At 42.7% G+C, this 18,623-nt stretch overlaps 1 protein-coding gene across 3 annotated transcripts in view; it reads right to left on the bottom strand.

Moving 5' to 3' along the window:
• Nucleotides 1-18,623, bottom strand: part of ZHX3 (zinc fingers and homeoboxes 3) — a 50,137-nt gene that overhangs the window by 8,912 nt on the left and 22,602 nt on the right. For all 3 annotated transcript variants that reach the window (XM_083746178.1, XM_083746176.1, XM_083746177.1), the window contains exons 2-3: nucleotides 17,539-17,645; nucleotides 232-3,172 (exon numbers count right to left, since the gene is read on the bottom strand). In XM_083746178.1, the coding sequence (XP_083602304.1) occupies nucleotides 232-3,025 (2,794 nt within the window). In that variant the 5' untranslated portion in view covers nucleotides 3,026-3,172; nucleotides 17,539-17,645. The remainder of the gene's footprint in view (nucleotides 1-231; nucleotides 3,173-17,538; nucleotides 17,646-18,623) is intronic.

The following is an 18,623-nucleotide window of genomic DNA, read 5'->3' as shown; positions in this document are numbered from 1 at the left end:
TTATGACTGAAATTCCCTTCCAGAACATTGATGTGCCATCATCCCCCCCCAAAAAAATCTCTCTCAGCCCTCCATTTCTATGAAATCTTTAGCCCCCTCTAAAAAGGGGGAGGGAAGTGATTTCCTACTGAAGTTTCATCTGATCATCAACACTTGTTTGTTTAAACCACTTTTTAATGCTGAAATGTGAAGGGCCAAGTTAGCAGAAACAGTTAAGATGAAATCACTTACCAACGTGAACGGCAGGCAGATGACTCTCCGGATCTCCAAGCTCAGAGCTGCCATCTTGACCTCCAGGCTCCCAGGATTCACTGTTCTCAGAAACCTCAGAAAAGGCGTCGACTGTCCCTTTTTGACTGCCGGCTGGCTCACCAACACTTGAGGACTGATCTTCACTTCCTGTGTCTGACACTCCCCTGTTTTCTTCATCTAGCCTTTCGGCAAACCACAGCCTGATCTGTTGAGTAGTCATCTGAGTTCTCTCACACAGACCTGGGAGGTCATCTTCACAAAGCACCTTGTTCTTTTGGAAATAGTCCTGCAGGACCACCCTGCTGGCCTCACTGGAGGTCGATAGATCTTTAGGAAAGATACCGTGCTTGTAGTTCTCATACCACCTCAAATTTCCATTTTTTAAACCATAGCGACTATCTCCAAACCAACGAATCACCTCAGTCCTGGGAAGTCCTGTATGAGAACATATTTGGTCATATTGTTCATTTGTCGGCCGCTGGGTCTGCACAAAGAGCTGCTTGAGCAAATGTCTCTGCTGAGCAGTCTTTTTAGAACTTAGCTTGGGCTTCCGGGGGTTCTCTCTTTGGACATCTTCACTCAAGCCTAGCACCTCACTTTTGCCATTTGACTCAGTCACCTTAAAGTTCTTAAGGTTGATTTTTATAGGGGTTACTTTGCGCTCTCCTGGCGTTTGAGAGCTGGTGGCTGCATCCAATGAGCCATTTTCACCGGAAGCTTTCAAGTCGTCCGAGGAGCCCTCGTCTTCCCCAGAGTCGTCTTCAGCGTCATCGTCCCTCTGCCGCTCTGCGTCTTTGATCACCTGCCGTTTCCTCCGCTCCGAGAACCAGCTGTCAATCTCTCTCCTCGTCATTTTGGTTTCGCTCCTCAAACGGTCCACTTCCTCCTCTGGAGGAGAGGGGTTTTGTGCAAAGCTGCTTTCCAATGCTCTGAGCTGCTCAGGAGCCCTCTCTTTATATTTTGTAGCGGAGAAATCGGGTGTCTGATGCCAGGATTGCCGACGGGCTGGGGTGTGAGCAGCAGGTGTTGCTGCCAATGTGGATGTTAATTCTGGGGTTGCTTTGGGAGAAGAGGTGAAGGTAATTTCAGGCACAGAATCTATTATTATTGTATTATCTCCAGCATGTATAGCTTTGCCACCTCTGATGTTCCTGCAATGGTACCTCCTATCGCTAAACCATTTTCGAACTTCCCTTGTACTAAGGCCTGTGATTTTTGTAAGCCGCTCCACTTCAGCATGTCCAGGAAATTGGTTCCTACAGAAGCTGTCTTTCAATGCAGAGAGCTGCTCATAAGACTTCTTATTTTTGTATATACTGGGATCTAAGAAGGCCTGTGAAGTTATAGTTGGGCAAGCAGTGAGCTGTGATGGAGCAGCACTCACCACTTTCACAGGGGACGAAGTGCTAGAAACTGACACAGTGGCAGGCGGCTTTGCTATCTGAGTCTTTGGAATAGATGTGACTGCTATTGCAAGAGATGAGGTTGTCCCTTGAAGTCCATTTGATATTATTGGTTGCGTAACCAATACACCACCTGCTCCTTCGGGTTTCCCAACAGAATGGCCAGGTAAACTGGCCTGAATGAGATGCTGAACACTACTGGGGCTTGCAACTAGGGGTGTATTTAACACTGTAATGGTGGACTGGGGTATGGACTGAATCACAGTGTTAAACATTTTCTTCCGTGCATCTTCTATCTCCTCCGGTGACCAACTGATACCCTGCTTCAACCTCTGGGCAGTAAACCAAATCTTCAGCTGTTCTTCTGGGTACTTGGTCACAACAGTCAAATAGCAAAGCTCAGCTTTGGTAGGGTAAGGGAACTTATGGAAAGAGTTTTTCAGAAAGCTATTAGAGTCCATTGTTGCATTGTATGTTGGGATACTGCTCAGGGGAATCATTACCTTGGGAAGGGATTTTGAAGTGGGTAGCTGCTGGTGAAGTTGTTGTTGTTGCTGCTGTTGTTGCTGCTGTTGTTGTTGCTGCTGCTGCTGCACAAATTGAGTGAGGCCTGCCTGCAAAACAGGTACATTTCCTATTATTGAGCCATTGACAACATGTGTTGGTTTAACTGTTCCTGTTGACGATTGGTTCACTGGCACTGGTCCATTGGTGAATGGCTGCTCGCCAACTTTTTTCTCTAGATCCTTGACTGGTTTACTAGATACGTTTTCTTTCAGCGTGTGGATTTTTTTCACTTCTGGTTTCGTTTTCATTATCTTCATAATGGGTGTTTTGGTAATGATAATTTCAGCTTGGCTGTCTTGACCTTCCTCAGGGAGGTCCCCCAAAAGGTCCTGGCTGCTGCTGCTATCTCCAATGGTTTGCTCCACAATCACGTGCTTGCCTTGTTTCACGACATTCCAGATTAAGCCAGTTTCCCCAATGTGGCACTCTGCATTGTGGCAAGAAAGCTCTTTGTGACTCTTGACCAGGAAACTGCACTGCACACACACAAAGGACGGGCCTTTGCTAAAGTCTATGTGTTCGGAATCAAGATGACCAAGGAACTGATTAATGTCTCGAGAGCCAAAATTGCAATACATACATCTGTAAGTATCACCATCTAAGATACCACTATGTCCATTGGACAACAGCCCATTTTTGTGATTATTGTGAACAACAGTGTCACTAATAGGCAGAGTTGCAGGAATAACAGACTGTTGAGATCCTTCATGATCAACTCCAACAGAGCCTGGTTGCGACTCCTGCAGTGCCAGTGTTTTTGGTGGTATCATGCAAGGCGTTGTGGATTTCCTTTTGCTGGCCATTTTTACAATCAGTGAAGATAATAAAAGATTAGAGGGCAGCTGCTACTTTTTGAGACCGCTTTGCAGGCTATATTCCTGAAAATCCATGATGCCCAGAAAAATGTGTGTGTCAGGAGTCTTGACAACCATTTAAGTCGGCCATTGAATCTGAGGAAACAAAAAGAATAGCATGTCAGCAAAATATTATGCTAAACATTTTCACCAGCACAACTGCAGGCTGTTTATTACTCAGTTATATACAGTGGTACCTCGGGTTACATACTCTTCAGGTTATATACGCTTCAGGTTACAGACTCCACTAACCCAGAAATAGTGCTTCAGGTTAAGAACTTTGCTTCAGGATGAGAACAGAAATCGTGCTCCGGCGGCGCAGCAGCAGCAGGAGGCCCTATTAGCTAAAGTGGTGCTTCAGGTTAAGAACAGTTTCAGGTTAAGTATGGACCTCCAGAACGAATTAAGTACTTAACCCGAGGCACCACTGTACTATGTTGCATATACATCATAAGATAGTTAACTAAGAAACAGTATTTCTGTTGGTCAACTGAGAAACTGAAAGCAGTTTTCTTTATAGAGTTAAGGAGAGAGAGATACGATGGCCACACATCATGGCATAGCTGATATTTTGGAGAAAACACAACCTATGATATAAGAAAGATTTAAAGTGACCCAAATTGAAGCTGTCATGGAGGTATTATAATTTTGATTCTCCTCTACCCACCCCCCAGGTAATGATGACTATATCTGTTTTCATTAAAGTACAATGCAATTTTTAAATCTAAACAAAAGACGGAATAATAGCCAAAGTTTGATTTTCAGTGGGTCTACTCAGAGTATGACTAATATTGGATATCATCCATGGGGTGCGATTCAACTAATGAATTGCATTAGATGTATGAAAAATCACTATAAGACTGGCCAGCCAAGTGTGCAAGCAGGAACACTCAATGCTGGAACCAAAAATAATTCCAGAAACTGGTGTTGCAGAGATTATACGTGCTGGTTTTTGTAGCAAATGCAGGTCACAAAGACACCTTTATTTTAAAAGGAGGAAAACACTTCTTGTTTTGTTGGTACATGTCTGACACATTACTCAACGAAGCAGGGCAAATTAGGTGATAAGCTACAGGTTTCTCGCATAAACATTAGCAGAAGCAAACTTATAGAATCTTATATGCCTATGAGGGTGAAAGAGAAAATCCACAACTAATTTACACTAGAGGGGATAAGTACATGGAGGGTGGGGGGAGATGTTGACAGCTGAGCAAAGTCAACATACGGAAGCTGAAAATTAGAAAAAGGGCTTCTCTATGCAAGTTTCCCTAACCCCTTTTTAATACATGTTTGCACATGAACATAATCAAACTGCACTGTATATATCCATAGGAATAACTAAAGAGGGTTTTGCCTGATTCCCACAGTGTTCATGCATGTACAGTGGTACCTCCGGTGGTGGACGGGATCCATTCCAGAGGTCTGGTCAGATCCCAAGTTTTCCACAACCTGAGGACCACTTCTGCGAGTACACGCATGGTGAAATTCAATAAAATACTTCTGGTTTACCATGCGCGCATCGCGAAGTTTACGTAACCAGAGGGTTACGTAAACAGAGGTTTGACTGTATTCGGAATAGGAAGACATAATGCAGTTTCTATACCCTTAAGAGGATCACTTTTGGGGATGCAAAGTGGATACACCCCAGAATTCTCCCAAACTTTGCCTCCTGCAAGACAATCAACCATGCTCCTTGTGGTGGGTAGAGGCACCTTTGCAAAGGAAGAGCGAACCCTTATGGTACTTTCACACAAACAAGCTGTGCGGGAATTCAGACATCACTCCAACTTGGAAAGGGTCCATTACTCTGATGGTTGGGATAGATATACAAAAACACAGAGCTACCTTGTGCAGAAACTGACCCACTACTGTCTATTTGGAATGTTTTCCAAGATTCCAGACAGTGTCCCTTAGCCTTATCACTCTGGGTTCTTTTTCACTGGAAATGCAATTGAAATAACCCTGTGATGTGGGCAGGGGTCTTCCCCGTATGGGTTGTAAAGTGGCAACCATGTGGCAAGGTTTAAGAGAGCCCCACGGTGCAAAGAAAGAAAGAAAGAAAGAAAGAAAGAAAGAAAGAAAGAAAGAAAGAAAGGAAGGAGTTAAATAACATTCTGGTTTGCTAAACCAGAGTTACTGATTGACTAAATGTTCCTTAAGATCTCTAGCGCTCCATGAATACTGGATCTCCAAAATGAAAAGCAGTGATGAGTGTGTCATTTACAGAACAACCGCAGGGAAAGCTGTTTTGATTCGGCAGAACCGCTAAAAAGGCCAGATCTGGAATACTGTGGCAGCCTGACCTTATTCCCAGAGGAAAAAGTTAATATTTGCTCGGTCCTCTCATGTAAAGTTAGCTGGAGTTTAAGCACAGTGACAGCACACCAGACAAAATGTAATCGAAGGGACTGTTTGTACATTTCTTTTCACCCTAGAACAGTTATATAAGCACTAGGCAGAAGGCTGGTGCACACTTGCATCTGCAACTTGAGTTGCGTACTGAGCAGACCACAGGATGTTTTAGATTACTAAGCAAACGGGGCTCGTGTATTTACAAGTTGCGAAAGAGACAAGCTCAGGAGCAACACTTCTTATTTCACATCACAACAGGTTAGGCCCAATTTCTAAATTTTCAGAATTTGTTCATTTAAGCACGAATGCGTGACACTGTCATACAATGAGCCAAGACCACCATATGTTCCAGCACTGTCTTGTCTGACAACAGCTCCTCAGTGTATGGGGAGACAGTTCCTCCTCATCACTTGCAAGCTATGATCCTTTTAACTGGAGGTCCCAAGGGTTGAATCATAGAACTGTAGAGTTGGAAATGACCCCCAGGGTCATCTAGTCCAACCCCCACAATGCAGGAATCTTCACTAAAGCATCCATGACAGATGGCCATCCAACCTCTGCTTGAAAACATCCAAGGGAGGAGAGTCCAGCACCTTCCAAGGGAGTCTATTCCACTGTTGAATGGCTCTTACATCCAGAAAGTTCTGGTGTTTATTCGGAATCTCCTTTCTTGTATCTTAAATCCATTGGTTTGGGCCCTACCCTCCACAGCAGGGAGGAATCTGGGACCTTTCCCATGTAAAAATGATGTACCCATTTCCTATGGCCTCTTCTCCAAAATAAACAACTTAAAACTGCTTTAACCAGTGCCAATTTATATTACACATTGTTTTCCTACAGTAAAAGCATTACAATTGCTCAGGGATATTTCAAAACTTTCTTATTTTATTTTTAAGTTTGGCAGTTTCACTAATTGTTCACTAAACTTAATCATCCAGGGGTCCTTTATCTTTACCTTACCTAATATTTTTTTCCCTCCAATTCTTACCTTGTTTTAAAGAAAGTTTATTTTTAATGCTGTTGTTTGTACTTTTATATAGGCATTGGGGTCAGGTAGTTTCAGCCCCTATCCTGTCCCAAATCTTATTTAATAGCAGCAGTTATGCTCAAATGATGTTAGCCATTGCATACTATGATTTTATTTATATTCTAGGAAGGTTGAAATTTCATTTTTTAAAAACCCACTTAACATCACACCTACTAACTGTTACACTTTGAGACAGCTAAGTTGAAAGAGGGAGAGTATTAGTAAAGTACCATAAGATCTTTTAAGAAACAATATTAGAGGTCCTCTAAGATGTACCAACCCTATAGAGCTCATGGCTGCTTACAGCTGATGCTACCCAAGTTTGATGCCCTTGAACACTTATTAAGGAAAGCACAACTCTGGGTAAGTGTAAGTTATCTATACATTAATGTAATTAAGTTTTAAATAAGTACCGCTAGGTAAGAGTGCCCCAGTCCCTTTCGGCTGGCTTGTAAATGTCTTGTTTTCATATAATTAATACTGGCAGGGTTGTTAATGCAAAACATTCAGTCTGGTCAATGCCAAAGTCTACATTTAGAAGATTAAAAGTGTGATCTTCACCCAAGGCTTGCTTAGCAACCAAAACTGAACATGTGCCATGTTTGAGCGTAGATTCTTAAGACCACTGAATACACAATAAGGTTTTCCTTCTAATGAGCTTTCAGTAACAGTTTACCTACACAACTAAGGTGGGAGAATATTAAGAAAAGAGAAGTTAAGACATGAGTGATCAAGTCCTCTGACCTCTGAATACAGATGTGTGTACTAAATAACCCCAGAGGCTAAGGGTCTACAGTGCCAACAGCATCCACAGGTAGCTTTTGGTGACAGCTTGCTCAGCACACTCATTGCCATGCTAGTAGCAACTGGCACAGATGGCAAAGGCAGATTCCCTGCAGCACCCATAAGCAGCTGGACCCATATCTTGTGAAAAGTTTATTTCTGCTGGGACCATATGGAAGGCCCATCCAAATATAGACTGTGTATGAGTGGGTCAGCATTGTGCCCTCCCATGAGGTGGTAAGGAAGCCACATTCTGCAGCCTTTTAAATGCATTTGTGGGAGTGGGTTTATTATTTTGTTGTTTTTCTTTTAACTATTTATTTGTGCTTTTACCTTGTATCCTTATCTTGTGAACCACCCTGAGATCTTATGATGAAGGTATATAAATCTAATAAATCTAATCTAATATATAAATCTAATAAATATAAATCTAATAAATAAAATCAAATAAATAAAATCAAATAAATTATCAGTATTAAGCCGGTTAAAGTTATAATTACATTAGCTGTAGCACACACCCACAGACACAAATATAGGCAGGCATGTGGGCTGAGAAATTCCTTGTAACCTTAATTTTTAAAAACAAACTATGATGAAGTGCTGCTTTCAAACAACATCCAATTAAAGGGACACTAAATGAGCCATAACTTTGACATGAATGCTGTAGGTATTTGTTTTCATGTCATTAAAAAAAACCCCAAGGCAACTTATGATAACATTAAAAAAAAACCTGCACAAAAATCCCCAACAAAATTCACAGACTAGAACAAAGATAAACACAGCAGCACAACTAGATTAAGTGGAGAAATGGCGTAATTTAAGAAGTCGGGTTGAGGCTTCAAACCGCAGCCCTAAGACATGGAATGTCCTCAGACATTTCCTATCACCTGCACCCAGGTTTGAAAGTGGAAAGGCCTGGTGCACATGCAAACTTGGCACACAGGCATCTTTAGATCACAGCATTGATAAACATGTCTCCGAGCTGGTTCGATCAGTTTGCTAATACAGAGAACCATTAACAGCAGAGAACCATTTCCACATTGATTTATCTGCTCATGAATCTTTGTATTACAAAAAAAATTTGGGGTGCACTTCAGGAGAAGCTTCCAGTTTACCTGGAGCCACTGCCACACCTGTTCAGCTGTCATCAACCCATATAAACTGAGTAGGCTAGAACACGTCCAATAATCCTCTGAAATTGTGCTTTGCAGAGGGAAGATTGGTAACGGATTTTTAATCCAACTGCATTTCACAAAACTTCTTCATCCATTTTCTTGTTTTTAAGAATACGGAGACTGCAGAAATTCTGCACAGACTGCGCCACTTTCAAAGACTTGAATCTTTTAAATAAGAAACCACTTCTGCGTCCTTATTCATTGCAATATTTCTGCAATGCCTGAAGATTTGCTCTGGTCCTCAAATGTTAAGTACTCTGAAGGGGAGACCAATCGTAGGCAAGAGATGCAGCTTTGCACACTTACATACAGACATCTGAGGATGCTTCTAGTAAGTAAGGCAAGAGCATTTCCCTTGCATTGGTAACCAGCTCTTGCCAAAGTGTTGCGCAGTAGTTCCACCATTCAGCTTAATTATCCCTTGATCTACCAACTGAACATGTTGCCAGGGTGATCAAGTGATGAAGGGCTGAAATCTTAATGTTGTTTCAGGCCAAAAACTAAATTGAAAAATAATGTTGACGAGTAAACTAAGGCCTGACATCACAATACAAGCTTGGACAATCACCTATATGGAGGTAGCTCCTTCCTTGTGCAAACATTTTATCTGCTTTCAGAGAGCTAAGGGCTTCCAGTCTGAAGAATCGAGAAATTACATCAGGAGAGAAGCAGGGGGAATAAGCAATCAAGTGGCAAGCCTAACTGAACTGCAATTTTTAGATTCCCCGTGCGGAACACAGTTCATAAAGTTATGAACCTTCAGTTCATAAAGAGCATCTCGGAACCTGAATTACAGGTTGAAATGGACAAAGTGGCTCAGAAGCAGATCAAATTAAAAAACAAAACAAAAGATGCATTTACTCTATAAGACATACCTCCTCTGCTTTGTCACCATTACAGTCATTTAAAGGAGCCAGTGTATGTGACATAATTGCTGTGTGCAGGCAATTCCTCTCAGCTCTACTAAGAACTCATGGTACCCTTAGCCTCCCTCAGCCTTCTCTCTGTGAAATGGGGGCAGTAATATCAGCATATCTTTGCTTTTTTAAGGATTACTGAAAAATATGGTGAGAACCCTTAGCACTTGGCGGCTATGTTAGTAATGTTAAAATCAGGGGGCTCACCCCAAACAAACAAATCACCCACTAAGAAGAAAGAAAGAAAGAAAGAAAGAAAGAAAGAAAGAAAGAAAGAAAGAAAGAAAGAAAGAAAATGTTTGCATAGTACTATCAAAATGTAAACACTGGAACTGCTGCCATTTTAATCTGTAAAACAGCCCCACGCAGTTTGCATCAGTATCAAGAATGGCTCTATTGTGCCCATCCTTCAATTGTGCTTTGTAGAGGTTGCCTGGCTTTCAAAATGCTTGGATGGTTTATGGGCACAGAAAGACCAGTTGAGTGAATGATCACATTCATTTCCCAAACCAGGGCAGAACGGAGATTTGTTTATTTTTTTAATCTGGATCAAACAGTTGAGAGATGCGTTTTGTCCAATTGGGCCATGCAGCATAAAAATTTAGGAGCTGCTTGCCTCTATTTGCTCTGGTTAAATCAATTATTTGTAGAGCACAATATGAAAGTAGCAAATTTCCTGCTATATTTCAGTTTTCTTCCATTTGCATAGATCTGTAATTGCATCTCTCTGTAGGACTATCCTTGAGGTTGGTTTGGAGGATGCAACTGGTGCAGTGGTCCAGCATCCTGTTCTCACTGGCCAATCAGATGCCTATGCAAGCAGGACCTGAGTGCTAGAGCACTCTTCCCTCCTGCGGTTTCTAAAAGGCAACTCTGAAGCAACTTCTGGCTTAGAACAAGTACTGTTTTAATTAAGTACTGTTTTAATGCAGAGGCTCTCGGGAATTGTGGGTAGACCCAACATTCTTTCCCCCCACCCAACATTTATCTCAAAACTTCACCACTATACCTTTTTCTATACCTTTTGCTATTGGCATTTGATTCAGTAATTCGCCCGTCCAAACTACAACCAGGAACAGGGTTACAAAGTTTAGGTTAACAAGTGCTCTGCATCTCTTATTGCTGCCTCCCACCCACCCTCCCTTAAAAAAAATCTGCTGGTACTTTTTTTTTTTTTTCCGCTCACAATCAGTTTCAAGTTTCAGAACATTGAAGATAAGCAATAACAAAAATCCAGGTGACTCAGGTGGCGGCAGGCTTTAATAACACTGATCAAATGAGAGGACAATCTTGATAGCAGCATTAAAACTAATTCCTTCTGTGGAGGTGCACAAGAAGCTTAGTGAGTTCAGAAGAAAGAATTCTGGGCTAGAACTTCATAGCCAGCTTAAGATCTTTTAATTTGCAGTCTCCATGCCAGAAATTTCACATGAGGCAACGGGCGCATTCATTGCCAGATCCTAGCATCCGCCACATTCATGGAAATTAGTCACATTTTAAATGCAAATTACACATACCAATTATTAGTGGGCATTCATTAACTGCACGCGCTTTGTACATATCAGACCACAGAGGTTTGAAACAGAAGGTCTGGTATACCCAAGTTAGAAAAGTTTGAATGCTTTCTGCAAAATGTTGAGATGGGAAGTAACAAAAGAGCCTGCTCTTATTCTGAATGCATGCACAACTTATTTCTGATGTATTTCATGCTACAGTTAGCTGAAATGACTAGGGGGGTGGGGGAGAACTGTCCCCTTAGAAAATATCAATTATTTCCCCCTCTTTTTCTGAAGAGCTTGGTTTCAAAGCAACTTCGTTATAGCCGAACACTTTTTCAGTTTTCTGAATATGCTGGTTTGCAGCTCTGAGTTGTTCTGCTCACTGAACTGGCTCATTCTTTCAGCAGAACAAACTGTTCCATGTTGAAGCAGGATTTGGCACCGTGTTAACAAAAGAGTCCCCCCTCTACTTTTGACAGCATTCTGCCAAAGACCTAGTGCATTTCCAGTGCCAAGATACAAAAGTTCAGAAGGGGTCAAGCCAAACAACGGGTATACGCTACAGCATGTGTTGCAGACAGCAAAGTGAATTGAGAGGGGGAGCAACTGTACCCCGTTTTTTCAGAATAGCTATTGAGGCAGAACAAGTAGAGTATCACCTGTGAGCCTTAAAGCATTTTCTGGTTTGTGGAAGATCAGCATGGCATAGAAAATATTATTTACTCCCAGTTTCAGCTATACATGCTTCTTTCTGGGGCTGCGATGTGTCGATCCCTCAAGCTGGGGAGATTTTAAGGAACCTGAGAGTTTTGAATGGTTTGGTTCTGTTCAGTGGGGCCAAATATTCTTTGCCATTGCTCTCATCTACCGCTTGGGATTTAATGAACTCTGGCAATGAGCTACTCTCCGTAAAGCACAAGCAGTGATAAAACTGAGTATCACCTTACGAGAAACAAAGTCAACTTTCAACATGTACAACAGTAAGTTCATTTACTCAAGTCCTGAGAATATGGGATGATGCTCCATTATTCAGAACACACTGAACACCGGGAAGGAATAGCTTGGGTGCTTCAGTTATCAGCTTCTTGGTTTTTTAAAAAACATAAAAACAGCACATGAAATTAACTCTGTTTTTTCTAAGATACCAGTTGTTCTCCCATCCCCTTTAAGCTGGAAGAGAAAAGCAAAGGTGTGTGTGGGGGGGGAGGAGAAGCGGATATTGCATCAATGTGACACTAAGTCAGGTTTTATAAAGTATAGTAAACATACAGCAACTGCATTCAGAGGAAAACCATGTAGACACATGCTTCCAATATCAGGGGAATAGAAGGGACATGTGCTATACAGTCAGCATAGATGGACAAGCATTGCACAGATTTACATGTATATGCAAAAAAGAAGTAGTAGTATTTTTTGGTTGGCGGAATAAACACACTTGAAGGAGGTTGTAAAGGCTGGTTCTGGAACCAAAAATAAATCTGATCTAATCTAAAGTGTGAAAAGGGTATCGTTGTAAGTGTCTTTGGGTAGTATGCAACTACCATATCCCATGATAACAATAATTTCTGCTTGTGCAATGGGACTTCCCCGCTCTCCTCCCACTATACCTTTTACCAACCTGCTCCAGCGGGTTGGGAAAACCCCTAGAACAGCTTTAGAGGTTGTACCAGTGGAAGAGGTCCACTGTGCAAGCAGAAATCCTTCCACTGACGTAAAGTTCGCATAGCACTGCACTGAATACAACCTTCTTTTGCTAGGTGATCTCATTTATCTGACTTACCTTGCTCACTCAGTGTAAAATGAGAATACCTAATTTCTTATGAAGCATGGAAGGCATGCTCTCTGAAGAAGCTCCCTCTCCTAACAAGCAACTTGTCTACTGGAAAAAAAGTTGTTATTTACTTATTGCATTTATATACCACCTTTCCTCCATGGAGCTCAAGGTGCTGTACATATGTAGTTCTCCTCCTCTCCATTTTATCCTCACAACCACCCTGTGGGGAAGGTTAGACTGAGGGGCAGTGACTGGCCCAACGTCACCCAGTGCGTTTCATGGCTGATCAGGGATTTGCAGCTTTTGCCGGTAAATTTTGCTTCCCACAGCAGACATATCCTTGGAAGGGCTTAATGCTGAATGCAAACAACTGATATAAAGCAAATGAAAGTGCAGGTGTGTAGCTGGAGGTCACCCAAGACTGTTTGCACCTGAAGCGAGGATTTCTTTTCCCAGAAGAGAAACACACAACAAGACAGGAAGTGTCAGATGGGAGTCTAGCAGAGATACCGTATTTTTTGCTCTATAAGACACACTTTTTCCCTCCCAAAAAGTAAGGGGAAATGTGTGTGCGTCTTATGGAGTGAATACAGGCTGCGCAGCTATCCCAGAAGCCAGAACAGCAAGAGGGATCACTGTGCAGCGATCCCTCTTGCTGTTCTGGCTTCTGAGATTCAGAATATTATTTTTTCTTGTTTTCCTCCTCCAAAAACTAGGTGCGTCTTATGGTCTGGTGCATCTTATAGAGTGAAAAATACGGTACAATATCAAGCCATACAGAATCCCAAAATGCATCTGTAAGATTTGGAGGCTGCTTAGGGAGGGAGTTAGCTAACCAAATAATGCCCAGGGAAAACCAACAGCAGCCCTGAAAAGCACCCCCCCATATCTGAGTCAGGGAACACACAGATCTGTTTTTGGACACCCTTTGGGATTCAGCCAGGCAAGAGACAATGATCCACTCCTTGGCTTCCAAGCCCCCAAGGTACCCAGTAGCACCAAGCAAAGCAGGCAGGTGCCAGAGAAACCACACCAATAAAGACAAATGCTTTATTAAGAGACAGCAAAGACAACCCTTTTATTCTAAAGTTGTGGTTTAAGAAATGAAAGACCCTTCTGACATTTTGGGTACAGACCAAAACTACTTGCCTCATCCTAATACCAACCGTTAGAGTCACAGGAGCACCAGCAAACTGCATCCAGACAAACATGGTTACATAGCAACATGATCCATAATCTGAATGCAGCCCCAGAACCAAGTCAATGGCCAGGTTTTTTATATACCAAAAGGCCTAGACACAGGAGGGTAGATTGCTAGATTTCCCTTTAGCCAATCAAGCCCCGGGGCCTATTTTCCCCAGCAATAGAGGGTATACGTGCTGGAAGACAATGCAGCTGCAGCTACTAAGTTGATTTTTGCACCACCACTATGACCTTGAGCAGTCTTTCAGCCGATGATTCACACAGGTGGTAGATTAAATGATAAACCGGAGCTTTCCCCTTGGAAATACTATAACCAGAATCCCAAGTAAAAAGCCATTAAAATAAATCAAAGATAAAGGGGGGCAGGAAATGCAATATAAACACATTTGAAGCATTTACTGGGCATGAAAAATCACATACACTCACCCAAAAGCAGCAGGCATGCACTGCAATTCTAAGCTTGTTTACTCAGAAGTGAATCCCACTGGACTCAATGTTGTTTATTCTCAAGTAAGTGCATAAAAACGGGACACGGGTGGCGCTGTGGTCTAAACCACTGAGCCTAGAGCTTGCTGATAGGAAGATTGGTGGTTTGAATCCCTGCAATGGGGTGAGCTCCCGTTGCTCGGTCCCAGCTCCTGTCAACCTAGCAGTTCGAAAGCATGTCAAAGTGCAAGTAGATAAACAGGTACTGCTCCGGCGGGAAGATAAATGGTGTTTCTATGTGCTGCTCTGATTTTGCCAGAAGCGGCTTAGTCATGCTGGCCACATGACCTGGAAAAACTGTCTGTGGACAAACGCTGGCTCCCTCGGCCAGTAAAGCGAGATGAGCACCGCAACCCCAGAGTCGTTCGCGACTGGACTTAACTGTCAGGGATCCTATACCTTTACCTTTTACTAAGTGCAAAAAAATCTGATTTTTTAAATAAAAAAACCACCTTCAAATACTATCAAAAATGGGAGGTGGGGGAGAGACAGAGCCTGTTCATGCTGTCCTAGGAGGATAATTTAATAACTGGGGTTCCTCCAGTGCATCTTAAAAGGAGAAATTACCTTTGTACAGGAGAGGAAAGAAGGGGAAATAGGCAGAATCACATTTACCAGTTTCAGATACTTTCTCTCCTTTCCATGCAACTCCCCCCTCCCACCAGTCCCATGGCTTGTCTGAGGGAGAGTTAAAGGCTAGGAGACACAACAGGGGCACATCAACAGCAAAGGCAGCAGCCTAATTTTCAGTTAGTTGATAAGTTTGGTTGAAATAGGTGGAGATTCTCTCATTACATAATAATTTTCAAATATTGGAATATAGCGACTATAAAAAAGGGGGGGGACACATATAACAAGAACGCTGATAAGTACTTAATTCGTTCTGGAGGTCCGTTCTTAACCTGAAACTGTTCTTAACCTGAAGCACCACTTTAGCTAATGGGGCCTCCTGCTGCTGCCACACGGCCGGAGCCCGATTTCTGTTCTTATCCTGAAGCAAAGTTCTTAACCTGAAGCACTATTTATGGGTTAGTGGAGTGTGTAACCTGAAGAGTATGTAACCTGAAGCATATGTAACCTGGGGTACCACTGTACTGCAATATTTGTGTGTATTTCACTTGTGTAGTACAGTATATTTCACTGGTGCAGCAAAGGGGAGGACATCTCCTGTACTTTTTCCATAGAAGGAATGATGCTATCATCTGCAGGAGCTATAATTGCCAGCATTGTGAGTCTGGTTGAGGGTGGGAGGGTTGAAATATAGAACATGCTGTGTTCACTCCTTTACTGGCAATAACCTTTGCTGTGCTGTTTTAAAAGGCATTTAATGGTCTGTTCTTTACATTAAATTTATGTTAGAAACTAACACAGTTATACAACAGTCTGTTTTAAACAATTCAAATGAGCCTCACTGGCATCTGAAATGGCAGCTTGTGCATGACAGGACTTTAGTGTTTATGTTTTTTGCAGTTCTCCAGCAGTTGAGCAGGTGGGTCGCTTGATATATATAGCTCTGGTTCACTCCCTTTCTCATTGTCCCTAGTTCAAATTTGCTTTGCCACAAATCCACATCAGTTTGCAATTCTAAAAAATCCTCAGAAAAACTCTTTAGCATTCTGAGTAAATTTCCCTAATGTACACATCTTTCTATTCAATATACACATTTTTGAAAGCCAATTTTACCCAATATAATGTACAGTTGAACCTCTACTTACCATCGCCTCTTCTTGTGGTCATTCCAAGTTGCGACCGTGGCAAACCCGGAAGTAACCGGCGGGTTTGCCACCGTTCACGCATGCGCAGGAGCGGCGATCGCCATTCACATTTGCACAGAAGTGGGCAATCGCTGCCTGCACTTGAGCACAATGGCGCCTCTCCCAGCAACCCGTTTCGACCTCTGGACGGACCTCCAGTACGGATTATGGTCGCAAATAGAGGTTCCACTGTCTTTTTGTATGTTATTTCCACTAATTTTTATGCACATTTTTGTTAGAATTCCAGCTCTGTGATTTCAGTCATGGAATTGTTGTCTTTCATATGACAGTGTATGTTTTGACTCCACAGAGTGGGAAGTGACGGAGACAGGATGTTTGTGTTACTGTGTTCTGTGAAGTGGGACGATTTTCCTTTGTTCATTCTCTTTGCTGTCTGAGGCTAGAAAGAGAGGGAGCCATGTTGCAGTGCTCCGTGTGTGTCTATATGTAAATAAAGCAGATTAGCCAAAATGCTGCATTGCTGAGGTCTGTTACGCAAGCTGCGAAGACTCTGCGGATCCCTACGTGTGCCGGTGTCTGTTGGCATCGGTCACTGTGATGTTCAGGCATAGGAAAGCTTTTGAAGCTCCCGAACGATCGACCTGGAGGGAGGGAACATGCCAGTCGGGCATGTGTCTCTGCCAAGGTTCTACTCGAGAGTAGGACAAGCTCCTGACTATTTTTACCCTGGTTTGTGCATTTTAGTACACTTTTTTTTAAAGCTACTGCAAAATTCAGAAAAATGTGAATTTTGAAGGACGGCTGTATTTCAGTTTGCATATTGTTTCAGAAACTGTGAACTGCATTTAAATGCAAACTGAAACGAATTTCTCTCACACTCCTAGATGAAGTCCAATGTGCTAAACACAACACTATCTCTCTCTTCCAGGAGTGCCAGCTTGGCCCCACGACCATGGGTGCCGAAGGCCTTGGGTGCCATGCAACATGGCCCTGGCACCAAAATTTGTGGGTGCCCAGCCCCTTCATTGGGAATTTTGTTGATGCTCAGGCACCCAGGGAGTTGGCACCTATGCTCTCTTCTATGAACTGATACAACACTTAAGCAAATCATGTTTGATTTTTGGATTTACAGCTCATGGTTCGCCTGAAAGAGACAAATCATGAGCCCAGGTTTGGGCAACATAAAAAGCCAAATCATGGCTGAGATCACAGTGCTGCAGCAGCAGAAGGTCGAGGGAAGTACAGTGGCTGTGATCGCCTCTCCAGGAACCCTTGATATTCATGCTTAGTCTATGACTGTGAGCTAAGACTGGGCATTGTGCTATAGTGCTGCTGGGATGTGGGTGTGCATACACCATGGCCTACATTTTTCAACTCTCCTTGGGGGCATGGCTATGGGACTGGTGTCATAATGAGCTCATGCTCCAAAGTCTTTACAGCTGCATCACTGGCATACATGACCTTTACATTAAAAGCTGCAATGACCCTATGTATGAGAGCCAAGTAAAAAAATACCAAGACCAATGCATACCTGAAAAATCGTCAATGTTTTCTTAATGCATCACTTTGCATTTCCTTCTCTTTCCTTTTAGGCATCATAAGATATTTTGTCCTGACAGCTGCAATCCCAATTTAGCCCTGGAAGTAATAACCGTTATCGCATTAGTAAATTTCTAGGCAACTTTTTAAAAGCATGCGCTAAGTTCTGCCAGTTTCAATGAAACTGAAATGAACCACCAAGACCCTCAGGATACAATATGTCTGAAAAATCAGGCACATCTCTGCAGCGCCTTAGAATATTCATTCATAGGATACTTTGAGGCAGACAAATGTCTTTTTTCATAGAAGCATGCAGTCTAGCCCTCCTGGTTGGAATTGCATCACTTCAGGATACTGGAAGTAGGAGTTGGTGGGAGAAGAAAGGATGCTTCAATAAAAAACACTAATCCCTGCATATTAGAGAGAGAGAGAGAGAGAGAGAGAGAGAGAGAGAGAGAGAAGCATCCTAGCCTAAGAATCAGAGTTTGTTTCATCCGTTCTGAAGTCCTCTTCTTTCCCCCACTGCAGCCTCCAGGAATCCACTTTTTTATCATGGCATGGCCAATAGTTTTTCCCCTGTAACTATCCATTATAAGGGACATGGGTGGCACTGTGGGTTAAACCACAGAGCCTAGGACTTGCCGATCAGAAGGTTGGCAGTTCGAATCCCCGCGAGGGGGTGAGCTCGGTCCCTGCTCCTGCCAACCTAGCAGTTTGAAAGCATGTCAAAGTGCAAGTAGATAAATAGGTACCACACTGGCGGGAAGGTAAACGGCATTTCCGTGCTCTGGTTTGCCAGAAGCGGCTTAGTCATGCTGGCCACATGACCCGGAAGCTGTACACCGGCTCCCTCGGCCAATAAAGTGAGATGAGCGCCGCAACCCCAGAGTCGGTCACGACTGGACCTAATGGTCAGGGGTCCCTTTACCTTTACCTTTATCCATTATAAATGATATTGTTAGTAAATACCTTTAGACCCACAGCAGCAAGCAATCCTGAGTACAACAATCAATGGTTAAACAGGCCATATTCATAATCCATGTTGTAAACTGCAATCCCTAACATTAAGCCAAGATT

Source organism: Podarcis gaigeae, assembly GCF_964106915.1.
Source record: "Podarcis gaigeae genome assembly, chromosome: 6".
NCBI classification, from domain to species: domain Eukaryota; kingdom Metazoa; phylum Chordata; class Lepidosauria; order Squamata; family Lacertidae; genus Podarcis; species Podarcis gaigeae.
The sequence above is the reverse complement of the archived record's forward strand: the minus strand, read 5'-3'. Positions and strand labels throughout refer to the sequence as shown.